This window comes from Folsomia candida, unplaced genomic scaffold (assembly GCF_002217175.1).
Source record: "Folsomia candida strain VU population unplaced genomic scaffold, ASM221717v1 Fcan01_Sc034, whole genome shotgun sequence".
NCBI lineage: Eukaryota > Metazoa > Arthropoda > Collembola > Entomobryomorpha > Isotomidae > Folsomia > Folsomia candida.
In genome coordinates, this window is record NW_019091226.1 from 1,210,874 (window position 1) to 1,223,927 (window position 13,054).

Genomic DNA, 13,054 nt, shown 5'->3' on the forward strand with positions numbered 1-13,054 from the left:
CCTAATTTTTGGCGTGACTTTTTGATATATGCTCGCTGGGTAATCTTGGTTTAGCTTTAAAAAGGTTCAATTTTTGTTTCTATTTTTTCAAATTTTGATTTAAATGAAGTTTTCATTCAAAAAATTGTCTACAAATAAATTTTTTGTCTTCAATCGGATTAAGATTTTTTATCTTCAAAGCACAAATTAAAATCTCGGCAGTCTTACATAAATAAATACACACAAATACAAGTAAAATTATTACTGATATTTTGAGCGGGCAAAGCATGCTTGAGAAACAATATGTAATTGCTCCGCATTTTCTGGACGAGAAAAATATTTGAGGCCGGCGTAGGCCTCTGTGCCTTCCGTAAAGACACGCACGTTATAAACGTTTTTTGCTGGCAAATGAAAAATTTTGAAATGGAAAAATAATAAATTGACGCTTTTGTTGGTAAATGGACTAACTTGCTGCTAACTTTCTTTGTGAACTGATTTATGTTGAAAATTAAATAAAAACTGAACTACCCGTTACCCGTGCGGGTAGTTCTCGCTACCCGCAGATAACGGGTACCCGCAAAAATCGTGCGGGTATGCGGGTAACGGGTACCCGACCCGTTACCCGCGGCAACCCTAGTACATAGATATGTGACTGGGGATAATTTTTTCACCACATGGTGATAAAGTTTGCCCTCTTGGTGACAAAGAGTCACTGGCTGGTGTTAATTTTACCACGATTTGACGGCGGCTGATGTAATGCAAGCGTCAAATTTTTACAGAATGACGTCACTTGTTTATGATCGTTTGACACTATTTATTAACATAGGCATCCATGCGCTAAGCATACAAACATATACGTATGTATGTATACACCTATATGCAAATTAATATGCGCATAAGTACATAAGCATTAAAAAAAATTACAATGGAAGTTAACCTCGAATGATTATTACATACAATTTTGGAAAAATTTATTTTTCAAAATATTTATGAATTTTGGTGCAAAAATTTCTTGGAAATTATTGAGTCCCACAAAGATTTTGGTGGATCATTACTTCTGTATTATTACTCCGCCGGCTTGGCTCCACACTCCTGCATTAAGAAATATTTTTAAACCCTTTACACGGTGTGTGGGTGGGGGTGGGAGTAGGTGGCCCCACATTTTTTACATATTTGTACATATGCATACCTTGCTTGCCGCTTCTTTAATGCATTTGTCGAATTTTTGCGCTTCTATGCAATCGTCTACGAGCTCGAAGCGTTCTAAAATTAAAAAATGTTTCCATAATTAGTCCAGAAATTTACAAGATTAGACTTTTAAATTTTATGCAACATATGTATGGAACATTCATCAATTATGTAAGGCCAAAATTCGCGATTTTCTAGATGTCATTGGAGCCTATGACCCCGCAACATAATTTATGAATGCTCCTTTATGAAACTTACGTTTCGGATCTACTCCACACTTTTTTATGGCTGCGACCTGAATTTCGATGATCCACTTGTCATTACGGACGTTGGGGTCGGTGCTGTTGACGCTGTCCCAGAATTCCTTGGTCACCACGTCCAATTGGTAGAGGCGAGTGGTCGGGTCCACGAATCCCATCTGCTCCGCGACACAGAGGGCGACACACTGCGTAGAATAAGTTATTAAGTGGGGTCAGGCACTTTATGGTGCCGTTTTGTCCGTCCGTCCATAAGCAATCAAATGCCCTTTTCCTCACTGTGCTTCAAACTTTTACTTGTTGGATAATGTAGTCAATAAAACCAGACCGCTCCCTCCCCCATGGGGCGAGGGGGTGCGGTAAAAAATAAATTTGCATATGGGGTGTCATTTTAAAGGAAATTTCACAACGAAATCAACGCTGTCAATATTTTCGACCTATCATCAAACCATGATCGAGGGACGAGGTCAAAGGTCATACTTTTCATGATATCTCGTCATTTTACATTTTATTGTATAACTCCACTTTTTAATATTTGCTTTGACTAAAAAAATTTGAGATGGATTCCATTTTATTAAGTAACTCACCTCTTTAGTAAGCTGCGCTTTTCCGGGGACGGCCAGGGTGCAGTATGGAACCGTGCCGAAGCCCTTGTTTATACTTTCCATGGGGAGGTTGATCTTCGTGCCTTTACACTCACCAAAGTAGCCCATCTCCTTTTCCAACTCGGCAATTCCAAAGTTGAAATCGGCTCGAGCCCAAGTCACCTATGCAAAAAATGGGTGTAATAATCCACTCTGACATTAAATTCAGAGGATGACCTTAACATTGCAGAATAGGGGAGGGATGGGTTTATATAATATGAGCAGATATACATAACCGTGGGGACATAAAACTAAGGTAATTTTCTTACTTCAAAATTTCCCTGATAAATTATTGTTTTTTCTTCTGGAAATTTTGAAGTCAAAACATTCCCTTATTTTTTGTGAGTGTCCCCCTGTCCCCACGCTGGTCCAGTTAGAATTTTGGGAGAAGGAATGCGCTTACCAGGGTGACCAGCAGAAGGGAAGAAATTCGGAGGAACGTCATTTTACAATTTTGTTGAGCTGGGTCTAGGGCTGGAGGACGACTGGAAGGACGAGTGGTGTAAGCGTCGCAGTTTTTTAATTTTTAAATAGCCTCGTAATACGTCATTTTAAAAATTTGAAGTATGCATGACGACAGTAAAGAAACAATGGTTCCATTGTTCATGGAGGTCAACTTTGCCAAGCAATGCACAACTTTATTTTGTTAAATTTATTTGTACACAGGCACTTACCTACCCTAACCTTCCTCACTGCACGAAACCAAGTTTCTTATTTTACTCTCTTAAAAATAATGCTACCTTAGTGATAAGTAGACACACGCTGAATTTGATATTAAGTAAACCATGAAAAATCCATGGTAGCGTTAAGTTGTAAAATTTTAGTAAACTAAATATACTAAATTCAGAGGCTGGATATGGAGCACATATTCTTTAGAATAGCTTACTTAATATAGAATTGAGGCTGCATCTACTCTTCAAAAAGGCAACAATATTTTTAAGAGTGTACAGTATGTAAGTTATTCAATGCCACAATGAAAAAAAATATATCGGCATCATCACGTCATTTTAAATACTTAAAACCCAGTACAAAAATGTTAAAAGTATCTACCGACAATTTTCTCGTAGGCGATTTTTAATGTCGGAGACAGGTAAGGTCAGTTTTTCTGAAAAAATTTGACTCGAAGAAAAGAAACTTCCTATTTAGATAATTTTTAGGAATTTGCAATATTTTCTATTGGGTGCGACACGTCTTTAGAAGAAAATGATCGTACGTGTACGATTTTTCTATCGGCGACAGGATTTTTTTTGTGTAATATTTTTAGGCAATATTTGCCAATATTTTTTTCGTAACAAATCATTAATGTTATGTGATTTATACATACATACATACATACTTATGTACATATCTATAATATTGAAATATCTTTCAAAACCATATATTCGATGTCTATTTATATGGTTTTGTATCTTTAAATTCTTTGAATTTCGCCGTGTTCACGATTTTAGCCTCAAAACCGTTTTTGGGGAAAAATTCCTGTTGGCGTCAAAAAAATCGTACATGGTCGTATGAAAGCTCATTTTTTCTATGGCTTTGCCGCAGCCAATAAAAAATATTAGAAAGTCCAAAAAAATATTCATTCAAGTTTTCGTTTTGGCCTATTATTTTGAAGTACTAAAAAATTCTGACCTTTGACCGGACAGGGACCTTAAAAATCGGCAACGAGGAATTATGAATTTGCCAATTAGTAGGGTTGCCGCGGGTAACGGGTCGGGTACCCGTTACCCGCATACCCGCAGGATTCTTGCGGGTACCCGTTATCTGCGGGTAGTGAGATCTACCCGCACGGGTAACGGGTAGTTCAGTTTTTATTTAATTTTCGACCACAAAGAAACTTAGCAGCAAGTTAGTCCATTTACCAACAAAAGCGTCAATTTACATATTATTTATAAAATTCAAAATCAACTAACGTTTATATCGAGCGTGTCTTTTCGGAAGCCACAGAAGCTTACGGCAGCCTCAAATGCTTGTCACGTCCCGAAAATGCGGAGAAATTATTGTTGCTCAAGTATAATTTGCCTGCTCTAAAATATCAGTCATACTTTTACTTGTATTTGTGTGTATTTATGAATTTACGAGATTTTAATTTGGGCTTTGAAGGTGAAAAAGACTAATCCGATCGAAAGCAAAAATTTTATTTATAGACAATTTTTTATTGAAACCTTCAATTAAATCAAAATTTAAAAAAATCAAACTAAAAATTGAATCTCGATTCAAGTTACACCAAAACTGTCTAGCGAATATATCAAAAGTGAAGTAAAAAATTAGGAATCGCGTGATACTTCCCGTTGAATGTCCACTTTGAAGAAAAACATACGAGGCAAAGTTAAATTTTAAGTAAATGTTCTGCATCTTTTTCCTCCACTGGACAAAAACCATGGTGGATTTTGAACTCTACCCCCACCCCAATAGTTTTCTTTAAACGGGCTATTCAGCAAGCGATAATTCCTAATTTTTGACTAGATTTTTTTATATAGTTCGCTAAGAAATTCTGGTGTAGCTTGAAAAAGGTTCCATTGTAAGCCAAAAGTCTGGTTTCAGAAACATGTGATGACATCTAGCAAATTATGGCATTCGTTATTTAAACAGCATTATCTCAAACTACTTAACAACCCAGATGAGGAAATAATTGATTAAATCAAATTTATTCGGAAGGTTTGTCAGGTTTTAACTTAATTCTCATAACGGGTAGCGGGTAACGGGTACCCGCACGGGTACCCGTGCGGGTACGGGTAGTTTGGCTGCGGGTAGCGGGTCGGGTAACGGGTAGCATTTTCCCTACCCGCGGCAACCCTACCAATTAGTTTATACAACTGTCTGCAAAGTGTCGTAGCTCTACATGCACGGGATCATATCGCAATTAAAAATACGTAAGGACGCCGTCAGTTTTCTTGCTGGCTGTATTTACATACAAATTATGTAAATTTAATATGTAAATACATTCATTAATTCGTACATTCATTAATTCGTATGGTTGATGGCAAAATTATTTATTGAAATGAATGTTCTTGTGAGATTCCAGAGGTAAGAATTCATATAACCTAATTTAATAATTTGAGGTGAACATAAACAATTGTTTCCATCGATTGCTGTGCTCCTATCAGGGGGAATAATATTGAATAGTAATTAAATTTATTAAGATCCGTCTAAATATGTATTGCAATCCGAAGGATATATTGATATGGATATTAGCCGCTTAGTTTTGTGAATAAATATTTTGGTCAAGCAAAGGCTTAAAAGTAATTGACGCGTGTCTGTTTTATTAAATTACTAATTGTAAGGTACATAGCTACATACATAAATACATGCATATATTTGGACTCATAATTACATTTATCTAATTTATAATGAGGTTATCCATGCATAAGTACTTCATTTATACCGTAAAGTACTTGACTAACTAAAAACGAGGGGTTGAACTTGGTAAAAACCTTAACCTTAGTAACATGATTTTTAATGATAAAATCTTACAACGCCTACAAAATCTCGTAACCATCGTAACTTATTTTAACATACGAAGAATACTAATCCTAAGATACATATGAATACACACATCAATAATGCGACAAATCACGGCAACCTTCGTAACTCCGTAACACAATGTATTATTATTCGGGAAGGTGTTGCAAAATTCCTAGGGGGTGTAACCCCCTCAAGATATACATATTTCGGTCCAGGAGAATAAAGTAAATGCATCTAAAACAATTTTACCGACCACACCCCCTGTGGGGGGAGTTACACCCCCAGGGGGTGTGGTTCAGAACTTTTCATATTTTCGGAATCAGAAACTCATGCTCACTCTAAATTCAAAGTTTTTAGCATTATAAAAATTTTCCCATCGAGTTATACCCATTTACATGCCCCAAAACGTGCGTTTCCGGCCGACTTTGAGGGGGTGTAATTCTGCGCACGGCAGCTACCCGACTAGGGTATTTACGGTTTCTCACTGCCACAAGGGGGTACTACAACTTTGCAAGAAAGGTCCGTCGGGTACCTGCCGCAACCAGAGTTACACCCCCTCAAACTTTCTCAAAAAAGTGCCATTTTGAAATTATTAAAAAACATAGATTTTGAATTTTGTGGAGTGCCTACGGGAACAAACGAACTCGCCCAAATGTTTTATAAATTTTGTGTCTTGAATGTACTCCAGAAAATTCAAAATCTATGTTTTTTAATAATTTCAAAATGGCACTTTTTTGAGAAAGTTTGAGGGGGTGTAACTCTGGTTACGGCAGGTACCCAGTGGCCGTGCGACCCCAAATGTTTACCCGGGCAAAATATATTTGAGCGCCCCTAATTTTTCTCTAATTTTCCTCATATTTTCCTCAGATTTATCTCACATGGTTTATATACATATTTTATGCAAATAATTTTTCCGAGGGTGAAAGGTTGTAATCATATTTTAAAATCGTCCAAGAACTAATGATTCGATTTTTAACGAGCACAGCGAGAGAAATCAAAATGTAAGTCTTCTACAGCCGGTATACAAAAGTATTGGTTATTTGCATATTTGTAACTTGTGAATTAGCTTCCAAACTCTGCAGGCAGTTGTATAAACTAATTGGAGAATAATCGTTCGTCGCCGATTCTTACGAAGAAAATGAGCTATCATACGGCCCTATACGATTTTTTTGACGCCCACAGGAATTCTTCGCCAAAAACGTTTTTGGGGTTTAAAATCGCGACGGCGGCGAAATTAAAAGAATTGAAATTCGACAATTAAAAGTCGGCCGGAAACGCACGTTTTGGGGCATGTAAATGGGTATAACTCGATGGGAAAATTTTTATAATGCTAAAAACTTTGAATTTAGAGTGAGCATGAGTTTCTGATTCCGAAAATATGAAAAGTTCTGAACCACACCCCCTGGGGGTGTAACTCCCCCCACAGGGGGTGTGGTCGGTAAAATTGTTTTAGATGCATTTACTTTATTCTCCTGGACCGAAATATGTATATCTTGAGGGGGTTACACCCCCTAGGAATTTTGCAACACCTTCCGAATAATAATACATTGTGCGTAATCGCGTAAACTTACAAAACTTACGAGTTTTTGATCAAACTTCCGAACCCTTCCAGTGTAATTTTTGCTTACAAACTTACAAAACCTTACAAAGATAAAAGGCATGTTTTTATTTCGTAACCTAAGTTTACGTGGTTACGCAGTTACGACAGTTGAAATGAAATGCCTCAATGAATACACGTCCCCAAATAACTTGTTTTCCACTATATTCGAAATTTACCAAAAAATCTAACTCGTCGTCAACAAAAGACTTGAAACCGTCTGTCTCACACAGAATTCCTGCACCACCAGTGGGGTCAACTTTTCCACAAAATTATTTCCAAATTCCAATCTCAACGGCATCAACGCCATTTGCATTCTTCTCTCCAACCCTTTCCGGCATCTCGCCCTACATTCAAATGTACGCCCAGAGAAACAAGTTCGCCTCGAACTTATTTGCATGTTCCGAATGCAACAATTTCATGGCCGTGTAGCACAGTAAAATTTGCCAGCCCGGAACAACAAGCGCCGTGACGAGAAGGATTCGCGATTTTGCGCAAGAATTTAGCACTTTTTCATAAACTTTTAACTCTCTGTATTCCAGAAGGGATTTCAGAAAGGTGGATTTCCTAAATTTCTTAACGATCGCTTGACTCGACAGCCATATGAAGGCGACCCCATGCAACACCACGGTTCCGATGTAGTACATCATGCAGGTGGTTAGTTGTTGAAATGCGATGAATTCCAGGGTCGCCAAAGATAGTAAAGTTATGGTTTGATCTTTTAGAGTAAAAATTAAGTTTTCATCAGAGCAGAGCAAGCTAGAGAGTAGGATTGGTTGACAGGGACTTAGCAAGGTGAGGATTGATACGGTCGTGGCAATTAGTAAACTTGTGATTTCTCCGCAGTAAAACAAGAATTGGATGAGCAGTTGGACTTTAGAGGTTTTAGTGAGACCTGAAAGGTTAAATATCCCTTGTTAATTTATATTTTTGTGCCTCCACGATTTCAAAGGGCGAATTTGAAACCTGTGGTTTTATTTATGAACATTTGCTAAATATAAATATTGGACACTTTACCCTTTATCAAGCTAACCTTACTCTAGATTTAAAAAATGCACTCTTAAAAACCTAGTGTTAACCGTGTCCGATCGGTGTGTACATATATGTGACTTCCCTAAATGGTGATAACGTTTTTCACTGTAAATATGGTGATAAGTCTTTCTCGCATGGTGACAAATTGGTTTACCACTATACGATGAAGTCACATATGTATGTACACCGTTCGGTGACGATTAACGCCTGTTTTTAAAGAGTGTATACATAGTTTACTAAATATATAACTCAGAATTCATTTACTTTGCAAAAGGGTTATATTACTATTCAGCATGTAAAACAAGATGAAACAGCCGATTTAACTAATAGAGAAAGCTATTTTTAAAAATCTATTGCTATCGAAAATACTTAGGTATTTTAAATCATACCAAATTTCTCGTTGGGATGAAGAATCAGAAAAACGACAAATTTCACGATATCGTGATCAATCGGAAGGTCAAATCTTAGTATGAAACCGATCGAGTACATCACAGCTCCAATGCCTGCCTCGGCCTTATCAATTAAACTGGAGGAGTGAGCAAAAGTGGTGAAAATGCGACAAAAACATATCGCCAGGTTAACAAGTAGCGTGAAGATGACAACTTTCCGTGATTTGGTGTCTTGTAAGACTATATTTCCCGTTTTACTGTCCCATTTCACGGGTAAGCATCGATAGTAAGATGCACGATGTAAGTTACGTTTGATAAGAATGATGTCTTCTTTACGCATTTTGGGTGAAAGAAATGACGCGATATTTTAGGAATGTGCGCAAATGTTGATGATTCCTCAGGTTCGGGGGAAACTGACGAAAATTCGTAGGTAAGGAAATATGTACGTAACTAAATTTAATTATCTAGGTCGTATCCATGCTAATAAATAATTTAAGCTTGTGTATAGCGAGAAAGTAATAACATGTTTTTGACGGGTTAAGATATAAATTGTGAAAATATGTACGAATAGTAAACCTCGTCGTTGGATAAGTTGCAATTTTGTATGTATGGGGATCTAGAATTTTTTAAATAAAAAATTGAATTTCTATACCAGTCAAATACATACACTGTTTCGTTTAATAGCGATTTATTTTTTAAACACTTTGTCCATACAACTTCATAATTTCCATCTACACTCTTTGTACAATTATATATCCACAACTGACTGGTTCATAAATATGGAAATATTTGATTTAAGTAAACACCCGTTCAAATTCGACTATGTATATATGGATGTACTTCCAATGTATGTAGATAATTATTTATGTACGTGATAGATAACTTGCAAAGATATAAATGTTTAGCCACGTTGATCAGATTTGTTGATCCTGGGTTCCAATGTTGTTTGACACTTTTATGTTGATGTCATGTTTGTACCACGAGTTCATGAGAAAATTATATACCCACATGACAAAATTGGCATAACAATATTCACATGTGTATCTTATTCAAAAATCCAGGTGGTTTCATCCTTCATCGGATACATATTACGCGCATACACAAACATAAATACATAGCTGGGAACGTCCATATATACCGATTTTTAGATTACCCACCCACCAGTGGCATACCCTTAGGCTTAACACGAGTAAGACAGGCGTCCTAGAAAGTAGCACCCACGCACCATTTGGATTACGTAATATATGCACATACCCTAGATACGTGTACCAAATAAATTAAGCGAAATTGAAGGAAAATGATAACAATTCTGGGTTAAAATTCTATAAAAAGAGTATGCAAGTATATCAAACTGATCAACAGTGAGGAAATAACTCTTCGTAGAAAGTTTAAAATATCCGGGGTTTTACACATACATATGTACAAACATACATATACTTATTTATATACATATACTTGCATATTGTGAAAAAAATATTTGGGGCACATACATACTTAAACTTTAAATAAGTAATCACTGCATTTTCCCATAATTTCTTGGAGGACAGTACGTTAAAGTGTCTCCAATCGGGTGGAATTACAACGACGGAACAAAAACTAGATGACTTGATTCTTTACTACCCGTGACCATTAAAAAGTATAATAATTGGACACGCGAAAATTTGGATAGTCTTGATTCGCACTACAAATAGGGGACCAGGCGTTATAAATCATTCGTTGTAATGGAAGCGTACTTAATTTTTTGCTTCTGGCTGTTTGCGGCCACGATATTCCTGCTTGTTAAGATTTTCGTAAGTTCAAGACGTTTTGGATGTGGTATTTGCACTCTAAAAAATAATGTTACCCTTTTGAAAAGTAAATGCACTCTCAATTCTTCAATAAAAAATTGTACAAAATCCAGGCGAAGTTTTATTCGTTATGAAGGTGACGCTACAAACTCTGGATTTAGAATGGCGTACCTAATTTATAATTTATACCGCGTTTACATAGTTTTCAAGAGGGCAATATTATTTTTAAGAGTGTCTAAATGAGCTAAATAAATATATCTGTAAATTCTCCTTACAATGTGTAATTATTTTCAATTAAATTCGTACAGTTCTCCACTCTAGAAGCACCTAATACTCCTCAAAATCATACAGCACCCGTAGAAATGACCACTATCTGGACGATGGAAAACGAGCAAAAAACGGCACCCGTTTCTCACAATGTTGAAGAGATGCCTGTGCCATCATATTCCCAAGCAGTCGCCAACTTCCCTTCCGTTGAATACGTTAATGAAGTTGATAACTACAAAAATACCAATTATCTTCCTCCACCAAGTTACGAGGAATCTGTAAGAATGAGTGATATTGCAGCACGAGAGTTGAAGATATTTGCATAGAAATTCTGTATAGAAAAATTACAAAATCTATAAATACATACATTTATATAATTTTGTATAAAATAGATCTGTTTTAAGTTACATACATAAAACTTCACGCTTATACATAAATATATACATATGCAATGTAAATAATTTGGTAATAAACATTACCGAAAAGCACAAGTATATGACTCTACCAAAATGGTAATGATAAGTTGTACCGTGTGGTAATGGCTTGGTAATAAAACTATACCATCATGGTAACGAATTTTTACTATCTGGTAAAACATTATTACCATACTTATTACCGAGAAATCCTTATCTGCGTGACTTTACTTGAATATTAAGGGTGTGTACATTGTGCATTAACATGATGTAGATATGTACATACATAAGTAAGTATTTATTATCAGAGTAAACACACTTTGCGATAAATTTACAGCCGTAGTTAGATAATCAATATGATATGCACAGCCAAATATCCGCATTTGTGTGTATCAAGCCAATTCATATGTCGATAGTGGCCCCGGAAAAATACACACTGCACAAAATATGTTCCACCGAGTCAAATTCGACTTACATTTTTCAAATCAATTCTGCAGAATTTCATAAATCACACTTTATCGCTATGGCAACCCTGATTTCAAAAATTTTTGGGAACATTGAACACCTTGAAAACATAAATTTTCGACTTTCTGGAGACCACAATTCTGGAAATATATCCCACAATAAAAATATTGTTGTTACTTGTACAGCCTCAATTTTTAACTTGTTCCACAATACTAACATTACAATTGAAGCGAAATCCAGCAAAATTGAGCTCTGCGAGTGTGCAAACGTTCTCATTTTTGGATCAGATAACGAAATTGTGTTTAAAACAAGTAGTCATTTGAAATTTCATGGTGATGGAAACAATTGTTCGGGAAGTTTAAATAGGAACGTGAAACATGACTGTAACCAGAGTAAGTCCGTACTTGAGAGGAATTCTGACATAAAATTGTCCGGGAATAGGAACAATGTGGTTGCAAAGGATAACACAAATTTGTCCATTTCTGGCGACGGGCATCAAATTATCGTTGAAAATGCCGACAGTCACATCATTACAAGGTGAAGAATAAGATTGCCCTGGAATAAGATGTTATATGTACGGTGTATGTAGATAATTTGGTAATAAAATCAGATATGTGTATGGAATGTGTCACCAAATTGGTTATAATTGTCATCGACATCGTTGACCAACGTGACGTTATAAATCATATGAATACATATATCAAATTACAACGACGCGAGTGGCAAATCATAAATCAGGCAATTCACGTAGGCCATTGTAAAATCTGTAAATTCTGTAAACTTACAAGTTCTTACAAAATTTAGAAATTGAATATTTTTTAAGGTAACTTATGCACTTTACACATTTTTCAACTTCAGATAAAGAGCTTCTTTTTATTTCGTCAAAGTTTGTAAATTTGCATATTTCATGAAACAATTTTACAATTTTTAGCACATAGTTAGAGTGTAATTTTTTACGAAGGATTTTATTTTGGTGCTGAGCAACAGCGATAAAAAATACATGATTTAAACATTTAATGAGTTTTAGAGGTGAAAATTCTTTAGGGATTGAAAAGGAGTCCGACTTCGGGCAGCCAGGTTCCAAATTGATCCGATTCTTGATTTCATACAACGGACAAGCAACAATCAACAAAGATTTTTGTAAGTTGGGAAACATCAAGTTGAAAAAGACATTTGATCGGTGTCACGTTGATATCGAGATTCATATGCCGGAATCAGTCCAAGTCGTCCATAAGACTGCGGGGAAAATCATTGTTTCCGGAATATCAAATACTGGCGAAAAAGAACAACTTACCATAACGGGGCCACAAGTCGATCAAATTTCGCAAAAGATGAACTGTTTCAGGATAACTTTCGACAATACGTCGTGATCGCACATATGTAATCATACAAAGATAACTGATCTCATACATTTCATTTATTGCATAAAGAATGAATAAATTATTTATTCCTTCATTCTTCCAGCAAATCTACATATGCATATAAGTATGTACATAGGTATGTAAGACTAAAGCGTAAATAAAATTTTCAAAATTTTGCCAGGGAATATTTTTTGATTATGAACAAAAACTTAC

At 35.9% G+C, this 13,054-nt stretch overlaps 3 protein-coding genes across 3 annotated transcripts; 2 read left to right on the plus strand and 1 right to left on the minus strand.

Annotated features, from left to right (window-relative positions):
• Nucleotides 1–658: 658 nt before the first annotated feature.
• LOC110860837 lies at nucleotides 659–2,914 on the minus strand. The gene is made up of 5 exons (XM_022109953.2): nucleotides 2,472–2,914; nucleotides 2,012–2,191; nucleotides 1,426–1,612; nucleotides 1,169–1,242; nucleotides 659–1,071 (listed from the first exon to the last, which is right to left on the minus strand). The coding sequence occupies exons 1-5, from the start codon at nucleotides 2,511–2,513 to the stop codon at nucleotides 1,045–1,047; spliced, it is 510 nt and encodes a 169-aa protein (XP_021965645.1). The 5' UTR covers nucleotides 2,514–2,914; the 3' UTR covers nucleotides 659–1,044.
• A 7,015-nt stretch (nucleotides 2,915–9,929) lies between these two features.
• LOC110860835 lies at nucleotides 9,930–11,020 on the plus strand. Its single transcript, XM_022109951.2, has 2 exons — nucleotides 9,930–10,338; nucleotides 10,644–11,020. Exons 1-2 carry the CDS (start codon nucleotides 10,270–10,272, stop codon nucleotides 10,926–10,928), a joined length of 354 nt encoding a protein of 117 aa, XP_021965643.1. The 5' UTR covers nucleotides 9,930–10,269; the 3' UTR covers nucleotides 10,929–11,020.
• Nucleotides 11,021–11,433: 413 nt separating this feature from the next.
• Nucleotides 11,434–12,993, plus strand: LOC118439353. The gene is made up of 2 exons (XM_035860606.1): nucleotides 11,434–12,017; nucleotides 12,525–12,993. Exons 1-2 carry the CDS (start codon nucleotides 11,927–11,929, stop codon nucleotides 12,848–12,850), a joined length of 417 nt encoding a protein of 138 aa, XP_035716499.1. The 5' UTR covers nucleotides 11,434–11,926; the 3' UTR covers nucleotides 12,851–12,993.
• The last annotated feature ends 61 nt before the right edge of the window (nucleotides 12,994–13,054 follow it).